This window comes from Podarcis erhardii (assembly GCF_964252035.2).
Source record: "Podarcis erhardii genome assembly, chromosome: 6".
Lineage (NCBI taxonomy): Eukaryota > Metazoa > Chordata > Lepidosauria > Squamata > Lacertidae > Podarcis > Podarcis erhardii.
The window spans coordinates 48,471,593-48,492,576 of NC_138510.1; the positions used below are offsets into that span (position 1 = coordinate 48,471,593).

General features: G+C 42.7%; 1 protein-coding gene across 5 annotated transcripts in view; it reads left to right on the plus strand.

Moving 5' to 3' along the window:
- KIF21B (kinesin family member 21B) overlaps positions 1-20,984 on the plus strand; it is a 67,842-nt gene that overhangs the window by 12,118 nt on the left and 34,740 nt on the right. For all 5 annotated transcript variants that reach the window (XR_014157686.1, XR_014157687.1, XR_014157688.1 and 2 more), the window contains exons 2-4: positions 12,693-12,915; positions 16,496-16,678; positions 17,538-17,687. Coding sequence is in view for 2 of the 5 variants with exons in the window: in XM_081866600.1 (XP_081722726.1) it covers positions 12,693-12,915; positions 16,496-16,678; positions 17,538-17,687 (556 nt within the window). In the remaining 3 variants the exon portion in view is untranslated. The remainder of the gene's footprint in view (positions 1-12,692; positions 12,916-16,495; positions 16,679-17,537; positions 17,688-20,984) is intronic.

Consider the following 20,984-nt stretch of genomic DNA (forward strand, 5'->3'; position numbering starts at 1 on the left):
TGTGCTCTGCTCTGGAACTTTCATGCAGTAACCAGCAGAGCTGATGCTGCTGTTTTTGAATGGCAGGTGGTATTGGCCATTGGATTGCCATTGGGAATAGGTAGGGATATGGATCTGTGAGAAAGTATGTAACAAGAGAGGGAATTGGGGCACCGTGTTCTAGGCTGCAGGAATGGCTGCAGAGATCAGGTCTGCTGCCACTAGAAAAATGAATGGGAACAATGAGAAATGTACCTGTTCATCAGTCTGTGCTTTAATTTCATAACAAATGAGATTAAACTCTCAACTGTTTATCTGATGCTCTAATGCATGTATTGTTGTTTGATGCTTTTTTACTTTGTAATCAACCTAGAAGTACATTGGTTCATAAATAAACAGTTTGGTTCAATGTTTCATTCATTCTGAAACAATGATACACATCTCTAGCTTTTCATTTCTTTCTAAGTTGTTATACAGATCTGTACTCAGCAGGGTGTTTTTGGAGCCAAAAAAATGCAAAACAAATAGTAATAAGAATCACAGAATTAAAACCATTAAAATTCAGCATTCACTAAAATAAAGCTCCTCCAAATGCTTTGTGAAATAATAATTCTGCCTCATTTGCAACACAAAAAGATGGGGGGAGTGTCATTGGGGTCCACAAGGAGGGCAAAGGGAAGAAGTTGCCCCCCTGAATGGCCCCTCTGAATGGCTAAAACTTTAGCTCTGTAGTTTTCTTTTTTAATGTCAGTTTCTAGCATTTGTAGAACCTGAAATATGAGGCAAAATGAACAAGCACTTTTCTTATCTTTTGTGTGTGTGAGAGAGAAATAAGCCTGCTTCCCCCTTTCAGTGTCTGACTTTGATTCCCCCTTCAAAGATTCCCATGAGCCCCTGGGTTGGGTATATATTTCCTGCCATTCCTCTGTTTCTGCATGGCCTATTGCTGCATGGCTCAGGCTGCATTACCTATTTGTAGCAGCGCAGAATATGGACATTTGGATCGGGTCTCCCTCACTTTGGCAACACAACCAGGGAGATGTCCATGCCATCCACACCCCAACATTCCTGTCCACTCCACCCTTGTCCTTCTTGCCTTGCCTGGGAAGGTCTCAAGCCTCCCAATGATTAGGAGCCCTGTGATGTTACTGGGACCCTGGTTGTGAGGAAGCTTCTTGTCATGGAAAATGTGCTTAGCACCCCACTTCAGACATTCCAGTTCAATGCAAGAAGGTCAGTGGTGGAGAGGGTGCGGCTGCCCCATGCAAGGATGTGTTTGGTGGGGGGGGAAGCTGGCACTGCTCCTCACTCCCATTCGTGTTTCCATTCCCTCTTCAAGCATCATGCTTCAAGCAGGGCTCTAATCTCTTTCCCCATCTGGCAAGCTTCTTTCTGTAGGAACCAGAATGCTGTTGACTAGCATCACATTCACAAAGCTACCTCCCCATCCGCTTTGTCTAATTTTTCTGGCCCCTATGCAAATGGGACTGTCATGTTTGAAGAGTGTGAGTTCCAGTGGTGAGAGTTATGAGGTTAGTTCCTGCCTGGGCTGAGCTTCAGACAGTTCTGCTTTTCTTTGTGCTAAATCTCGCCTTGAGGGCTCTGAACATGTGATACAAATAAAGGGAATGGATTGATGACAGTTACCATTCTCGTCTCTGGGTGATTCCTCTTGTCAAGTTTTCTGCACAGTAGAAGTTATGTCAGACTTCTAGACTGCAGTCCTACACACACTTATTTCAGACATAGTCCTGTTGAACTTAGTGGGGCTTACTTCTGCCTAAACATGAACAGGATTGCACCACAGAGTTCTTGTGCTTTTCCATGAACAAGGTGGGTTCCATTAAAAACAAAGCGGACCTTTAAAAAGCATGCTTAAGCACAAGCACTTAAGATCGGTGAATTCCTCTACACCAGGCATGTCCAAAGTCTATTTCGGGGGGCCCACTGGTCAATTTAATCCGGCCCCCATGGCAGTCTATGTCCTGGGGTAAAATCCTTTAAAAAGCACAACAACTTTGGTCAGCCCTCACGCATGTTCACTTCATCAAATCTGGCCCTCTTTGAAAAAAGTTTGGGCACCCATGCTCTACACAGAATGCCCTTTCACCCTGGCATTGTGATGACACACCAGGGCATTTGTCCCAGACATAAAAGCTTTTAGCAGCATGGTGGTGCACAGTTTGTCCCAGTTTAGTTATTTGGGTATTATTTATTTCTTTTGGTATTATTTATTTTAAAACATTTCTGTTTTGCTTTTCTGGACAAAGACCCTCCAAAGTGCATTGCAACAATAAAACAACACTAAAATAAGTGTTACCAGTACACTTCAAAACAATAAAACTCATTCAAATCCTCCATAATCCAGTCCAGCAAATGGGGCAAAAATTACTTGAGGGAAGACCACTTGAACAACATAAATCTTTTGGGGGTCCCCAAAAGCCTCAAAAAGCCGCCACACAAAAGTCCTTGTCTCTGGGTACCACCTCACAGACCTAGGGTGTGTGGATGTGTGGGTGTGTGAACACAAGAGGGCCTCTCAGTGTCTGGGGAGGGTGATATATTGTTTAGTACGTGCAGTAGATGCTGCAGGGCCAGCAAATCCTACTTTCATATACCAATTTGTGAATAGTCAGGTGAGGCAGATGAGCTGTCAAAACAGGATTTCAAAAATAAGAGGTGTGTAAGACCAAACAGCACATCATAAGGCAATAATAATTAGAACTTCCAATTCATTTTCTTTTTTTAAAAGTTGTTACTCACCTGGGGGTGAGGGTTGTTAGGGTTTTGTTTTTGTTTTTATAATCACTAGTAAGTGATACTTAACACTTTTCCTAATCAAAATCCTGTTTTCCCCACCCCATCCCAATTGTGGCTCAGAAAAAAGGGGCAATTTCTCCCAGCTGCATTTCAATAAAAGCAGGCACACACATTGTGGGATCCAATTTCTGATTTCCTGCATATTTGTAGTTTAGACTTTTAGGAACTGTAAAATCTGAAATACAGGACATTTGTTGTTTTCTGTGGTAGCAGTTCTTAAACTGTTCGTGGTCCACAATGTATCTTCTGATGGTCTATGAGAGCCAGTCAAAGAATAGAGGGAATGCCTAAGGTGTTTTCTAGAGCCAAATTAAAATCCATTTCCTTCTTCACTCTGTTGCAGCAATATTTGAATACGTAAAGGGAATGGGAAAATGTTGCTACGCTTCCACATCCTACAAGCCGTTGAGACATTTGTCAAGACATCTTGTTTTAACTGACAAATATCTTAGACATCAAGCACATTTACTGTTGGCACATGGCCCACAGAGAGCTGACAGAGTGTGAATGTGGCCCTCAGGTCTAAAAGGTTGCTCCCGATTTAAGGAAAAAAATGAAATTTAAGGTTCATCCCTTTATTCCTCCATAACTTCATGTTTAAAAAAAAAATGAGTTGTTAGGGGTAAACGAATGGTTTGCTTACTATTATCCAAATTTGCAATAGGTGGTAGCTTTTCAGTAATGCTGGTTTGAGTAAAGATGCTGATATCAGTCTTAACTGCTCTTGCTTGTAGCTGTGGCACTGCACTCTGAAGATATATTATCAACTTCAGCCTAGAGAATTCATGTAATACATGTTGTTTAACATATGTACTAAAATGACTAAGATATTGTCTGTCTGTCTCTCTCTGTCTGTGTGTGTGTGTGTGTGTGTGTGTGTGTGTGTGTGTAAAATACGTTGAACATTCTTAAGGCTAGAGAATACTGTTCACTACTCAGAATCTAAGTGGTATTTTACTGAGTACGTAAATCCTTACATGAACAGGGCCTTTGTCCTGAGAAGTATAGGGGCAAAACTATTAAGGGGAGGGGCAGGATATTTTTAACACACTTCTTTGTAGTTGTCTGTGGAAGAGAAGTAGCTTTCCTCCCCAGCAGGTTTTGGGGTTGTAGAGAGCAGGAAAGCTTAGCTATTTATTCCCTAGCTCTTTCTTCATGGTTGATCTGACCTCCTGGGCTCTGAGGGAGTATCCTGTACCAGATGCTGTCAAAATATTCTGCGTTGTTACATGAAACTAAGGACAGGCCTGGGACTTGGTGTGTGCAAAGAGGAGTTTTTACATGCAAATCTAACCCAGATGCCCTCTCCTGGGAGGTATAAGCGAGGAGGCAGTGGTGCTGTGAATGTTGTGCAATTTCTGTTGCTGTTAAATAGGAACAGTCTTCCCCTTGCAATCGCAGACATGTGTAGAGGTTAAGCATGTTGTAACCCAGGGTTGCTTCCAGACTGGGAGTTCCTAGAGCTACTAAGCATTGCTCTTCTGCTGTGAGCTACAAGTGGAATGGCAATCGATTTCTATACAACACTTTTTTGTGTCTGTATCTTGCTGTGTTTCATCCATATTGTTGACCATGACATAGTCCCATGGGTGGAGAGGGAGAAAGTCCAGTTCCCCTAAGTGGCCCTTTAAAAACAAATAAATCCTGAGAAATCCATTAAACTCAATTTTTAAATCAGCACCAAAGTACTTATTCATTTATCACTTGCTAGCTAGCTATTTTCATGGAAGCAATTTTAGAAACATATTTTCTCTACATTTCAATATTTTAAATATAAATATATGGAAAAGCATTTTAGCACCAACATGTGCTAAAGTTTCTGAAGTTTATGCTACTTGTATGTTTCCATTGCAAAGATTGTGTGTTTAGGTACATAAAAATGAAATGACATAGAGCTAGGTCAGTTCTGAAATTTGTATTGAGCACAGAATTCAACGTCCTGAGGATCTCGGCTCAAAAAATGCAAATACCTTTTTCTCAAGGCTTGAAACTGTTTCGCAGTACACCGTGAATGCCTAAGAACCTACATGGGGGCTTTGCAGAATTTTCAGTGGTCAGGAAAAGGTGCTTCAGTGCTGTGTATAGCTCCTTCCCTTCTTTATGGTTGCAAGAAGCAAAATCATTTGCAAACAGTGCTAGTTTTTGCCATTTTGCTCAATTTGTATTGCTTGGGTGACATGATTCAGCAGCTGTTTGCATTAAAAATGCAAACTGATCAAAACTCATTGTGAAGAATAAGAGAAATGTGCATGTCCTCTCCAAAGATCATAATATAAACAAGATTGGAAACAGACTTTTCTGGAAGAGTTGTCTTCATGGTGCAAGGCAGAATGGATTAAGAGGATCGGGTTGAGTGGGAGGAAGAAAACTGAAGTTAGAGAGACACATGGCAGATTTAAGAATATGGGTTTAACTAGGTTATCTATAGCCATGCAAGAAAATTTTTCTTTCTTATAAGAGAATGTCCCTTGTAAAGACACTCTTGAGTTGTCCAGTCATTTCTAAACATTGTTAGCATAGATCAGGCACCCCCAAACTTGGCCCTCCAGCTGTTTTGGGACCACAATTCCTATCATCCCTGACCTCTGGTCCTGTTAGCTAGGGATGATGGGAGTTGTAGTCCCAAAACAGCTGGAGGGCCAAGTTTGGGGGTTCCTGGCATAGATGCTTCAGGTCCAGTTGCCAAATAAAGTAAATATAGCCCAATACAGATGTGTGGAAAACTCTTAATGTAGCCCTATCCAGTGGAAGAGCAAAATTCAGAAGTCTAGCACTAGAAGCAAGACAGGCTATGCCTCTTATGCAACCATCCCAGATTATGCTAGTATCTGCCATTCCTGTTTCCAGCCTACATTTGGGATGATAATAGCTCTTCCCATGATAAATGGGACCCTGAAGCCTCATCATTTGTGCCTTGTCTAATCTATATTTCATGGTAATAGTCCCCTGGTCATGGACATTATGGCTTAAATAGCCTCTTCCTTGATCTTCTTACATGTTGAATTATGCCCAGGGAAGATGGAGCATTTGTTTAAAGGACCTGGCTGGTTCTTGAAGTGTATGGTTCTCTTATGAGTTGCAGTGAATCTGTTGTCTTGCTGTATAACCTGTATTATAGTATCCTTAGGAGAGTACTTCATAGCCTTGACTAATCCAGGCAAAGATTTGGAAATGTACATGATTCAATAATATTAGCTGTTCTGACTCCAGCTGTCCCTTATATCATAATTTGTCCTTACATTTGACATGAAGTGTGACACTGGGAGTGGCATTCCCCTTTGGAGGAATTCTGTTCCAATTCGTACAAATGATACAAATGTGGTTCTGCATGCAACTGGTGCATTTGATAATGGTAACTCAGACACTATATTTGAAGTTGGGAGTGGGAGCCCTGGCGATGGCAGTGCAGTCCAGGGCCCTGTTCCAAATACAGCAGGACTGGCTTACCACGGTTTGAAGTAGGTGAAGTAATTCACAAATCCATCTAAAGAGGGGCACCCCCCACACCCCATAAGACTTTTAAGTCCAAAGTCCCAAATTACCTAACTGTACCACTGATTGAGAGCTGCTTTATAGATTGCAGAAGCTGCCCTGAGTGCCTGCTGCAGAATTTCTCCGCCTTTTATAGTCTGTGTTAATTGGAAGCATTTGTGAGTATAATGCCCTGTGGAAAGTAGACTGCTAAATCCATAGGAATCACTGCCTTTCCCTAAGGTTGTGAAAATATCCTGAAAGAGAGATCTTCTGAGGCCTTCTGTTCCATAAGGCAGTGCCAGTACAGTGGTACCTTGGTTTAAGAGCAGTTTAGTGAACAACTTGGATTAAGAATGCTGCAAACCCGGAAGTAGGTGTTTTGGTTTGTGAACTTTGCCTTGGAAGGAGAACATGTTTTGCTTCCTGTTGAGTGTGTTCCATTTGTAAAGTGAGTCCCAAGCTGCTATAGGAAAACACACCTTGGTTTAAGAACTCTTTGGTTTAAGAAGGGACTTCCAGAACGGATTAAGTTTGTAAACCAGGGTACCACTGTATAGGATCGATCAGGGTTAGTATTATTTGGCCTTCAAGGACGCCCATAAGCAGAGGCCTCCAACAAGCCCCCTAGTGTAAAACTGGCAGGGGTAATTCAAAACAAAACACTAATTTCCTTCTTTTGTATCCAGCTCCACCCCCTCCCCCAAGCTGTGTACATTTGTTTCTGTTTGAAATTTGAATCCCTTCATCAAGTCTTGCCTTACTCTGCCGACTCCGTCCAGGGGCCTGCCTTTTGGAGTAGTGGTTGTAGAGGTCTGCAGGCCGGTAATGGCAAAATGATGCCGATTTTCTACAGCCGGTTTTAATGAGGAGAATGTCTTTTATTCTTGGTGCTAATGGAAAGGCTTCCCTCATTTGGGCGAAATCCAAAATATTTATCCATTTATAATAATAAAAAACTGTACCCTGCAATTTCATAACATCAAAGCAGTCTACATGTATCGTCTGCATGTATTACAATGCAATAAAAACCACACACAAATTAAAACAGATTGCCACCTGACTTTTATGGGAAACATGTTTATTAATTGTCTGCTTAAGCCTGGTGGCTTGATGTAGGAAATTGTCTCTTTCAATCCTAGTTATTTGATACAGCTGGAAATGTGGGATTGTTTTCTTCGCAGAGTAATAGCTGCTGGAGCGTATCAAAACCCCTCCTCCTACTTGCATGGAGACATGCTAGGAGCATATAGAGTACCCTACCAGGTACCTACTCATGGGAGGAGAGAGGTTTCTAATTGATGTTTAAATTGCAGTCCTGAAAGTTAGTACTGTATGGTTTATTAACAAAGTCTTCCTTGCTTGCTGACTTCTATATCAGCATAATGCCTTGTTGAAAAGCGCTTGGTTCCCTGAAAAGTGATAAAAGATAAGGCTGACTCTTACCAAATAAGGAATTCATGACTCCAGTCTAGATGGAAATTCACAAACACACTGAAAAATCTCCAAAAGTATGCTTTGGCATTCCCTGTACATAGCTATGTCTGCCACTGAAGGGTCTAATTTTCGTTCCCATAAAGTTGAACATTAGCTAGATTTTGTATTGCAGATATATCAAGAGAAGCATGGTCAGCACAACTCCCTGTGTCATTATCCTCCATAGTTTGGATTGGTTACCCTCTGTTTCGCTCTCTCTGTGTGCTTTGTGATGAGGGGAGGGGAAGGTGTGATGGAGAGGGGAAATAAAAGCACATGGTCTACTGGGCCATATTCATTGCTCTGGCATGATGCAACCTGTGCTTATTTCTAGACTCTGCCTTCATTACGTATGCTCTTAGCAAAAGTGCTTGAAAGTCCGGGCTCTCTCTCGGTACTCCCACTACCCATTTCTTTGATGAAGTCAGAAATGACTTCCTACAGGCACTTTCAGGATAGCACTAATGCTCTTACAGAAGAGCTAATGGTCTCTCTCAAGCTGAGTAGCAAGAAAAAGCATTTGCTGATTGAGTCTGATAGGCTCAGGCTTTTCTCCAATTACTTGGGCTTTCTATCCATGTCAATTAGGTACTTAACTTTGAAATTGTTCTAGACTGTGCTTCTCTGATTCCTAAGTTTCTAGTTCTCAACAGCTGCAGAATAAAACAGGGAAATGAGCAGCTTATGCTGATAACAAGAGTCCCCAAGATATCCTATCTGTTCTGACCAATGCGAGAAAACCCTCTGATCTGACTGGAAAGCAAAGGAAGGGAGACGTCCTCCATGGTAGATCATGAAACAGTGAACCGAAGCTCTTAATAAACTCACTCACAACTCAGGCTGTTCATTACTGGTGGGCACTTGCCAGGCACAGCGCTGTACTAGCCGTTTGTGAGAAAGAATTTGATCTCTGTTTTTAGCAGGGATAGTTTTAGGATGCATTTGCTGTCAAAAACAAGATTAGGACAGAGTCTGGGCTGACGGGGAAATAAGAGGACAGAATCCTCTCTGTGGGGAATCTTCCTGGATCAGACATTTCTATGTAGCGAGGCTGCCAAGGAGGTGGGGAAGGGGGAAAGCTCCTTCTTGGCCTCAGGGCTGTGGCTTTCACTCTTAAGACTAGAGCCCATTTGTGCTTTGGATGCCAGCCCAATTGGTTCCCCTCTCTATAAATGTTGGCTTTTGCTGATGGAGCTAAACAGCCAGGCCATTGTGTGTGTGTCGTGGCCACTGGAGAAACTGCCGGAGTGGTGTTTTGTATAGTGTGTCAGTGTGTGTTCCCTTTTTGGGTTGTCTCATTCCCTCCTGCTGCTGCCGAGACTCGGTTGTCATGGCAATCATGTCATGGGGGCTGCTGCTTTTCCATCCTGGAGGCACAGAAAGGCTCATATGTAGCCTACCCAAGGGAGCAGCCCCACCGTTTCTGAACATCCTTTGCAAAGTGGACGTGGGCTTGCTGGCACATGGTAAACCTCTCGCTAGAGGTTGCAGTCTTGTGACTGTCAGTGTCAGACATACCCAATACCACCACACTCATGGGCTTGGCTAGAGCCCCAGATGGCAATGTATGCCTCTTCCACAAAGCATCAGATCTGGTGTTCTTGGCAACTTACCTGGCTCTGAGGAGAGGAGGCTGAACACAGGTTTGCACAAATAGCATCTCACTGAAGAAAGTTTCCATGCCTCTCACCCAGTTTTCAAAGAGTGTCTCTGTTGGTGGAAATACCAAAATGAAAATTTGCCATTATATAATAATAATAATAATGGAAATCAAGCTTCTTTAGAAATAAAAAAAACTATTCGGAACAGAGGAAGTGGCTTGTTAGCATCAGCAATTTCAAAAGATGATAGATGATACATCGCTTGATGATTCAGGTGCTAAAAGGTCAAAAAAGCAATTGCTGCCAGTGCGGCTCATCTGGGTTTTGGTTTCATGCATTCTAGTTTTATAGGTCAGGAATATGACATTGCCAAGAATTCTTCTCTGGTGAAGCAGACGGTGCTTCTGCCTAACAACCATATACTATGTGTTTGTTTTGTTTGTACACAGTTACAAGACTGCATGAAAGGTGAGCTGATAATTGCAGGACTCAAAAGTTTAGAGTGACACTAAATTGGTGGTGCTCCACCCCATGGAGTAGCACATACTTCCAGTGATGCGATGCTATCCATTATCATTTGCCCCCTCACTCCAAGCAGCTGCTTATTTGTCAGTCAGGTGCCTACCTTTGCCAATGTGAGGTTGCTTTTTGAAGTTGGGCTTGGATAACTTCAGTTGCTGTGGGCCAGGCAACAAGCTTAGTGCAAAGCTTTCCTCACTTGATCTTCATGGAAGTGTTGTAGCTCAGTGGTAGAGCACCTGCTTAGCATGCAGAGGGTCCCAGGTTCAATCCCTGGCGTCTCCAACTAGGGCTGGGAAAGGCTCCTGCCCAAAATCCTGGAGGACCACTGTCAGTCACAGTCAGTCACCTTCCTATGACAATGAGATACTTCTCTAATTCTGGCCTTTTCTAATTCCTATTGGCTGCTAACAAGTGGATTTTGAAGTATTTGGAAGACACCCTTCGGGGTTTTGTGTCAGACCCTGAAGCTGAGAGAGCTGTCTGTATGTACATGATTGAGACTGGGTTGAGGCTGAGGCCCCAACACCCTCTTGTGGGCAATGCTTAGAAGACCCTTAAATCCCACTGCATCTCCTCACCATTTCTTAATGAAGAGGTAATGGCAGATGGCTCCACAGCAAGGGTGTTAAAGCAAGTCCTGGCGTGACCCTCATTTTTGTCTAATACTTCCAGCCCACATGCAGCAGGGTTAAGCTAGCCAGTTGGTGAAATACCAGTTTATTTCCCCCTCCTGCTAGGAAAAAGGGACAGCAGCTTGGCCAAAGGGCTTGGAGTGGAATGAGCTGTCAATGGGTCTTTTCTAATGCGGATTTGTGAGGTCCTTGTATTGGATGAATAAAGCCTTTTGTGCTCTTGTGTTCACCAAGCTATGACATAACAGCTCAGAAGGGTGACACCTGCCAGGTCATGTTAGTGCTATTACCAGTCACCTTGTGACTCGTTAAGCCTGGGCTACATGGAGTAATAGCTTAGCTGCTTCCATCTCTCTAATGCAAAGCTGCCAGTTCTTCTAGGTGCAGGTGGTGTAGGGTGGTGAATGCTCCGGGATGGCGGGGTGGGTTGGGGTAGAGGGGGGCATTAAACAGCCTTTTGAGACAGCCTGATGCTACTGGATATGTTCCCCACCCTCAGAGCCTGAGCCGGCCTTCACCAACCTGCTGCCCTTTGACTCTAAGCCATTATTGATTTTATGATTAACAGCCCATCATGGAGATGATTTCCTAGCAGCTACAGCCTTCCTAGTGATCAGCTCGAAAGACCACAACCTGTTGAATTAGATTCATTTTGTCAAAGGTCTTTTGGATCCCCAGCAGGACTTTCTGACATTATTTTATTTTGGCACAGTAGGCCTCACCCCGATCTGACACCCACCCCATTTTATATCACAAATGGATTTTGAAACTCCTCTGAATTTTGTAAGTGGCTTCTGTGTGGTGCTAGCTTCTATAGTTCCAGGAAACAAAAGTCCAGAGCCTTGGTTCTGAGCACAAACACTGCATGGTCAAAGCTGAGCAGGATCTGTACAAGTAGCAGATGTAGGAAGGAGCTGCTTTGATCCCTTTTGGGCACCAGAATGCAAGGCAGTTTTTGTTGTCTCGTTTCCTTTTGCTCTCACGAGTGCCATGGACAGGATGGGATGTTTAAATTCTCCCCTCTTTCCCACACCCCCTTTCCCGGCGTCCATGATAGAAAATACTGATTTCCCCTTCCCTGAGATAACACATGAATCACTGTATCTATCTCGTCTACACTTTGATCTTTGCATAGAAGTGTAACAGATGCACCTCCTGCATTTCAAGGCCTTTAGCCCTTCTGTTAAAAAATCCTCCTTTCTGCATGCACCTCTTCTGTGTATACACTCGTGTGCAGCTATATATAACATGTCAACTGAGATTAACGTTTCATGTCTCTAGTAGCCTCTGAAAGCTGATAAGTCTTTCAGGTTCCACAGGACTCTGTTTTGGTTTTTTAAAAAAATTAGCAAATTGGCTAGTCCAAATTACTAACATAGTGTCACGCTTATATATGGCACTTTGTTAACTGATTTGAAGTTTGTTTTGTTTTGCACAGAAATTAGTCAATACATTCTCTATTTTTAGATCTTATAATGATTTATCCTGAAATTGTTCAATTATGGTTGTGTACTTTTTCATATGTTTTCCTTATTGTTTATGACTACTTTTGTTTGTAATCATGTAAATCATTTCACGTTGTAAGCCACCTTGAGCATGGTTTTAACTATGGAAAGGCAGCATGCAGATTAAACTACAAATATGATATATTTCAGAATTTGTACACCAGGGATGCACCATGAGAATCTGTTTATTTGGATTCAACCAATATTAAGCTTGGTGTCTTGGCTAATGCCCCAAATCCTCTGTGGTGTTTGTGCCCTGGAATAGCTACTGGATGTGACATCTCCCTCCCTAATGAAATCTTTAGTGTAGCTGCAGAATTGGTTGATGCGCATACCTCTTGTTGCCTGGACGAAGAGAGTTGTGTGTCTGACCACACCCAGTTTTGTCACTCATAACACTGATATGCAGCCTCAGGAAGGTTGCACATGAAGGAGTTGTTATTATTATTATTATCATTATCATTGTTATTTACCTGTCAGTGTCACCCTGACAGGTGGGTGACAATAATTAAAGCACAGTGTTTAAAACAACCTCCAATCAAAGAAAGAAGATGGGCCTAAGTATATACATCTCAGGTGTCAACAACCATTGTTTATCAGACTTTCGGCTGATAAGTGTTCCCCATCCCTGGCTTGCGAAATAAAGGGAACTTGTCCTCACTCCTCCCCCTCCATTTTCTCTCCAGGATCCGTCCTCAGATGCCAAAGGAGAAGATAGAAGGATGCCACATCTGCACATCAGTGACACCTGGCGAACCCCAGGTGCTCCTGGGAAAGGACAAAGCCTTTACCTACGACTTTGTCTTCGACCTGGATACGTGGCAGGAACAAATCTACACAACCTGTGTGAGCAAACTCATCGAGGGCTGCTTCGAGGGGTACAATGCGACTGTGTTGGCATATGGCCAGGTAGGTGGCTCCTTTACCGTCTTCATAGCCTCTGCCAGGAGCTGTTCAGGGTATTTGTTGCCTTTTCAGGTTTATCATCTTAATTTAGCATGGAACAGTCTTTGTCTGAAAGAGGGGGAAAATAGGAAACAACCACTATTAGTGATTGGTTGACTTTTTTGGTGGTTGTTATTAGGAAACAGAACTTTGACAGGCTCCCGAAGCTACTTTCCTGCTCTTCTTTTTTTGAAAATGACTATTTTATGGGAGTGCATCTGTGGAGTGCTGGAGACAGTGGTGACAATGGGGCTGTGGGAAGAGGACACAGCAGATACCTGGGGGAAAGCGAGGTTGTATTTCCATGTGCAGTGCTTGCCATGAATGGATCACACATGTATTAGTCCAGTCATGACTGTTGTCTGCATTGCTGATAGTTAAGGGAAAAGCTGAATTTATTCTGGGGGTCAGATTATGGCTGTGTATACACCAAACAAGCTTCCACCCAAAGAATTCTGGGAGCTGAAGTTTGTTAAGGGTACTGGGAGTGGTAGCTCCCTGGGGGTAAACTACAGTTCCCATGATTCTTTGAAGGGAACCATGTGCTTTTACTGTATGGTGGTTACTAAGCCTCTGTGCACTTAGATCTTTTCTTCCTTTCAACATCAAACTCAAGGTGGGGTTCCCAGGTAGCCTGCCATCCAAGCACAGACCAGCAAAGTTGCTGCATCACGTGCCTTCATACTGTACTCTAGAATTTGGTGGGTGCACATCTAAACCTCTTCAAAACCCTACAGGTGCTTCCTGAGGCCAAATTGCCCAAAGATGGAACCACGTTTTTATGTTTGTGAAATAATTGCTTCAAAGATGGTGGTGGCTTGAGGGGAGGTGGTAGTGGGGAAATGTTTTTTGGGGAAGGGTTGATACTTTGCATTATAAACTAATTTCTTAAACCTTCAGAAAAGGTGAAACCCACTTCAGACACTTGCTTAGAGAAGCAGAACAAGCCAGTGGGTTAGTGGAAGCTGGTACAATGGGATTTTCCCGCACGTTACTCTGTTCTCTCCCCAAATCTGCTGCTGGGGTGGGGAGATCCATTAGAACAACATGCAGGAGAAGAAGAGCCTGTTCCATTGCACAAGCAGAAATGCTTGCACTGATGGGAAAATCTCTTTAGTGCTACATTGAAAAAGGCAAAAGATTTATATGATCTGAAGAGAAACCAGAGTGCTAAATTAAATACAACCCAATGTATTGGTATGACTTGAGTAACCACACTGAGGCTTTCCCAAGATTTTTTTGCCAGTAACCCCGCAAGTTTCTCCAGTATTTAGCTGTTGAAGGCTGTCTTGGTCATAGATATTTATTAAGAGTGACATATGCTGCATCTGAACAGCTGGAACAGAGGTTTTCTCCAGAGGCATGAATATTAATAGCAGCAAAATAGATCTTCTGACTGCAATTTTTAAAATTGACCTTAATTCTGTAAGGTTGGTGCATTCACATACAGTGAGTGCCTTCTATCACCTTTCAGAGACCCATTGATAACCAAACAAAGGGCTGCTTCACAAAATTGTGTTGTTTTTTTAAAAAAATGTGGAGATCACTTGAAGATGTCAGCCTCAGAGGTTTTGTCTTGTGTAATGAGTGAGGAAATAGATAACCATACTGTGTTTGTGTTGCTTGATCCCTCTGGGAAGCTGAGCAGATTGAGCCCAATGGGAGATGGTCAACAAATGAGCAGTGGTGACAGCGGGGAGGAGGAGGAGGAGGGCCCACACATGGGGTTGCCACACTGAAGGTATCTTGCCCAAGCAATACCTGGAGTCAATGCTGATGATGACAAAAAGCTAGCTGGTAGCTGGTGGACACACCCAATTCATTAGTGCAGTGGTTCAGGCTACCATTTGCATCAGAATTATGCCAACCTTGAGAAGGTAAGAAGAGTCTGCTGGATCAGGTCAGTGGCCCATTTGATTCAGCTTCCACAGTGGCCAACCAGATGCCTGTGGGAAAACCACAAGCAGGACCTGAGTGCAATAGTGCTGCCCAACTTGTGATTCCTAGCGACTGGCGTTCAGAGGCAGATAAAAAAATAGCCATCATGACTAGTAGCCATTGATATCCTTATTTTCCAAGTTGACGGACATTACTACCGCTTCTGGGAGCAATTTGCATAGTTAAACTATGCACTATATGAAGAAGTACAGTACGGTCATACATTGTGGGGGGGTTACGTTCCAGAGATGGCACATACATGCAAAGATGTGTGTTCTTGAACTGCACTTGCAGAGCTTCCCTACCTTTCTGAGAAAGCTTTACCCCACTCCCCTTCCAAACAAGCCAAAGACCTTAAAAACTCTGCACTGGGGAAACCTGATGCAGAAAGAGTTTTAAACTCTCCACCTTTTGTGCATTTAATTTGCACAATTTCAACTGGCAGGACTTTAGCCATACAAGATTGAAAATGAAATGTCCTGCTGTCGAAGCCTCTTTCTTTCTTTCTTTCTTTCTTTCTTTCTTTGTCCTTCTTAATTTATTTTGTGCGCTTATATATCCCACCTTTCCTCCAAGGAGCTCAAGGTGTTGTACATGGTTCTCCCCACCTATTGTATCCTCACAACAACCCTGTGAGGTAGGTTAGGCAGAGAGACAGTGACTGCCCTAAAGTCACCTAGTTAGCTTCGTGGTCAAGTGGGGACCAGAACCCCAGTGTCCCAGGTCTTAGTCCAACACTATAATATATAGTATATTTTAGCCTGGACATTATATTCTTTTATATCATTTTTTCTATTGGATCATTTCCTTTTCTTCCATATCATATCTCATATACATTTCATATCGCATTGTTGTTGTGTTTATCCCACTGTTGTTTCTCTCCCTCCCCCCAACAATCATTGGCTGAGCCTTTGTTGGTTTGCACCCTTCTTCCAAGAGACACCACCTCAGGAGTGGCACTTTAGCTTCCCAAGAACCCTATGAGGTGGGTGAGCCTGGGAAACATTGGCTTGCTCAAGGCCACCCAGTGTGTTTCCTAGCTATGTGAGGATCTGGAGCTAGGTTTCCCACGTCGCAGCCCATTGCCCTAGCCATTGCACCACACTGGCTTTCACCACCCCCTTGGGAAAGGGTAGAAGAGAATTTGAAATGTACTAATTAGGTGTAAGAAGAGTGCCTTGCTCAGGTACCTCCCTCTGTGTGGTGGGTTTAAGGAGCAGCAGAGTTGGGTAGTGAAGAGTCCCAGGGAATCTTCTTCTTCTTCTTTGGCGATCACTTGTAGCCAAGTAAGATTAAACACGGTTTTAATAGTGAGTCTGTAAGTGAGTGTGGAGGCCAATTCTGGATCCACACATCCTTCCACAGTGGGGACATAGTTTTCTGGGCAGGACTTGATCATAGAGAGGGTTTGCCAAGTGTACCTTCCTCTTAGCATGTTTCCCCCTTTTGTCCTGAGTTTGAGCATCTTCAAAGCCCATGACACCTTTGGTAAAGGCTTTTCTCCAGTTGGAGCACTCACAGGCCAGTGTTTTCCAGTTGTTGGTGTTTACATTTTTTCACCAGTGAAGCTGGGCTCTCATAAAGCATCTCTTCCATTTACTTTTAGACAGGTGCAGGTAAGACGTACACCATGGGAACCGGCTTTGACGTGAACATTTCCGAAGATGAGAATGGCATAATTCCACGGGCCATTACCCACCTATTCTCTGGCATCGAGGAGCGCAAGCGGGCAGCGCAGGAACAGGGTGTGCCAGTACCCGAGTTTAAAGTCAGTGCACAGTTCTTGGAGGTAGGTGCCTTGGTGTCTGTAGGGAGATGGGGGTGTGAGAAGGAGGGCATAAGTTCACATACAGGTATGCCTGAGGCTACTGAATGAAGTGGGCTTCTTTAATTTCTGCAGCAGTAAGTGTGGTGTGGGGGCACAATTGGATCATCGGTGGTGGATCTGGGTTAACATACAAATTACAGCATGGGGCATGCCTGTACATCCAAGAGTAAGTGAAGGAGATTAAATTAGAATTTGCATTTGAAAATGAGGGGGCATGATGCTTCTTCACTCAGGGGCGGAACTTGGCACTTGCTTCCTTTTATACCACCACTATGCTATCATGCACAGAAGGCCCATTAAAGACGTCGCTTGACCTTGACAATGCTTAAACATTTTCATAGAGGAAATGCAGCTGATTCATGCATCAGTCAACAGATTGCAATAATGATGCAGATCTGCTTGCTTTGTTCTGTCTGGGGATGCAGCAGCCTCAGCCAACTTAAGATTTCATCTCTCTGGTAGGCTTGTCAGTGGTGAGAGGAGTGAAGAATTCCATGCAGCTTTTACATTTATTGCTCCAGACGATTATGAATCTCCAGTTCTTCCAGTTTTTCTTCCTGTTACTGGCCCTGTTCCCTGTAAAATTGTTGTGATTTGAATTCCTGTTAGAAGAGAACTGCAGATTTGCTGTTGATTACAGAACCAACCTCTCATTCTGTAATCAACAGGGCCAATCCTTAGCTAAATGTCAAGCTCTGCCTTGATCTTCAAGGCACACTGCAAGTCCAAATACCCATTTCTATTATTTTGTACCTGTGGAGCCCTTCATGAATCAATGAACCTAGTATCAATTCCACTCCCCACCCATGTCTTTGTTCAGCTGTATAACGAAGAGATCCTGGACCTCTTTGATAGCTCACGAGACCCTGATTGCCGCCACCGGAAGTCAAACATCAAAATCCATGAAGATACCAGTGGTGGGATCTACACCACAGGTGTTACATCACGTCTCATTGGCTCGCAGGACGAGGTACGTGACCAACTCCTCATACATTAGACCTCAGCTTTGTGTTTCATGTTAATTAGTAGCTACAATGTCTTGATTCCATGTTCAATGAAAGTCCTCTTTAGGTATTCCTGATTGTGGGATTCTAAGTATGTTCAGCCCATTGGATGGAACCAACAGGAACAGGGACATTGGGGGCAGGTTGGGTGGAGCCAGCAGAGACCTTGGTGTGTGCAGCCCTACTGGCGCTCAACTGTTTATGCCCTTGTGAGTTTTTTGAATGCCTGGAGAGGGCTTAAGATGGCAGTCTCCACTTCAGCTATCATTATGCGTCTAATGTAAGTGAGTGGGTGTGTTGCAGTGGGTGTGCATGTGGTGCAAATCTTATGAGGTGGTTAAAGAGTTCTAAGCTGTAAGTGATCTTGAGTATGTGCTGCGAGAATAAGCCATGGCTGTTTTCTCATGGAAACTTTATGAGATGAGAATTCCTTAGCTGTGTTTCAGGCTGCTGCTTAATTGTATCCTGATCTCACTGCAGATGCTACCAGCCGGCATGGCAGAACTCAGTTGTTTGCGTGCTTTATTTGGGTGGAGTCCATAACATAACCCACTTTTCAGCCATGAGTCAGCTCTCTAATTCTTATGCATTTTGCTTTTAATAATGCGGAATATCCTCCTTAAACTTTCTGGTGGTTTTTCCACATTTCTCCCCCTTGGTGGAAATGATGATCCCTTTCTTCTAGCTGCTATTCTATATGTTGGAATATAGAATATCCTATATATTGGAATATAGAATATGGTTGGGAGCATTACGAGTTTCACTAATATTTGTTTATCACAGTGATCCTGGATAGTAGATAATCTCTTTGTTCCTTTGCAGGGTCTGAGAGCTGCTAGAATTTATATGCAGGTCCTGCATCTATTTCCCCAGTTACGATTATTATTTTATGTAATGCGTAAAACTTCTTTTCCACCAGCAAGGATGATAGAGCCACCCCTTCCCACCTGCAAGACAATAGCAGCCAGGAAAGGGTTTTATTTCACAGAAGTTCCCACTCTGGGAATTTATACTTCATGGTGGCATGGTGGCATAGATCTTTCTATAGTAAATAATATAGTTCCCGAATGTTAAGACGAAGCTCACACCATCACACACAACCTGCAGATACCGTATAAAATTCATTCACAATATAAAACGCATCAAATAATTCACAATCCATATTTGCAAATATCTATTCGTGAGTGCGATTCTTCTGGAAGGCAATGAACAGCTGCCATTACTCTAGTGAATTTATCTGCATGAATCCTCACTTTTCTCGTTTGAAAGATACTCGTCACTGTCTCCATAACGGCTAGGGTCTGGTATCTTTTTAAACCACATTTAATCACTGGGAATTTCTGTATGTTTCCAGACATTTGCAATGCATAACCTAGCAACCATCAATAGATATGACAATGCTTTTCTTGAATATGAAATTTTAATATTCCAAGTCAGAATTCCTTTGGCCTTGAAGGGCAGTACATAACTAGTAATTAAAGTCATTATATTTAATATCCTATACCAGAAATATTTAATTTTGAGCCAATTCAACCACATGGGTAAGAATGCTCCTCTTGAGCCACAATTTTTCCAGCAGGAGCCCCAAGCACGAACAATATTTCTACCTCCCCAAAGACTAAGGAATATACACCATCTAGCAACCCATATAGAATGTGCCCCTCTCATAATTTTTTCCTTCACTGAGTTCTTGTATGTGCCTTTTTTCAGTTTGCAAACCTGATGGGCAGGCTTTTTCTGTGTGTCACTTTCTTTTTTTAATTGATGCATGTCGTTTTCAGATACAATAATTTGTCTGAAAAGCAGGCTAAAAATATAGGAAATAATTTGCTTATGCAAATAGGACAAAAAAGCCCATTTCAGAACTCTAACCATTATAATTCAATTGAACATTTAATTATTTCTTACAGTGAGAAATTAATATCTCTTCCCATAATTCGCCTTGAGTTTCTAGATATCATGGCCTTCATTTGATTCAGATGCACAGTTCATATATTGCCAGAGCTCTTAGGCAATTGTTTCAGAGTTTAGATAAGAGAGTGTCTTAATTACAAAGAAGCTGAAACATTGGCACTCTCCTTCTATTTTCCCTTTCGGCGCTTGGTCTTCATGTACAGTGAAACTACTGTCCTGCCACAATACCTTAAAACTCACCAAGGCAATTTCTGCAGTATTGAAAAATGCCTCATTTTGGTAGTTGAAAGTCTTTAAGAAGAGTGTGGCATGATCACATTTGTATTTCATTCCAGACCTTTAAGAAAACGGTTATCTTTCTATTAGTTCATGGAAGCAGTACAGGTGTCTATAATAAAGACCCCTGAAAGGGGTGTAAAGACATTTCTGTTCAAACTGCCCTTTCTGCATCTCCCCACCCCTTTGGGAAGAGGGTCTGTTGCTGAGTGGTACAGCATCCTGCATTCAGAAGATCCCTGACATCTCTGGGTAGGGCTGGGAGAGACCCCTGTCTAAAATCCCGAAGATCTTCTGCCAGTCAGTACTGAGCTAGAGGGACCCAAGGGTTTGACTCAGTTCAGTATGTTACATACGAAGCTTTCTTGTGCTATCATCTGAATCTGACAAGTGTTGTCGTTTAATTTAATAGGTAATCCCAGATCCCTGTTCTTAGGTGTCTTCTTTGGCGTATGCTTTAAACTGCTAGTGCATTTGTTGGACAAGCTTAATTTTATATAATATTGACTGGATTTCCTTTCAATTATAAACAACTAAGACAGACAAATTTATTATGGGATAAGCATCTGTGGACATTTGCCTGAAGTATAATCTTCAATAGGAGGTGTGTGTGTGTGTGTGTGTGTGTGTGCATGCGCACATGGATTGCACCCACACCATACACTTAAAATACATTTGAAGAATTCCCCCAGATAATAATGGGAATTGTAGTTTACCCTCCACAGAGCTGGGGTTCATGTGCTTGAAATGCCTGAGGTGGCTGTGACCCTAAGCAGTGGAGGGGTTTGTGTGTCAGACATATTATTTATGCAAAAATATTTACCTTGTTGTGTATGTTCCTTTGTATGTTCTTGCATATTTATAAGAAGAAACAGACAAAATCAGTATCTCACTATCTCTGTCATTTACATATTGACAGTGAAACAAGAAGCAACTAGAAGCATTAGAAACAGGCATTAAAGTCATTACTTTATCAAAGAAATCCAGTCATTCCAAGAAATCTTGGAAGTTCAGATAAATTTGCAAATCTTATCTAGCCAGGTTTTATGTCCCGGTATAATTTAGTTTATAAA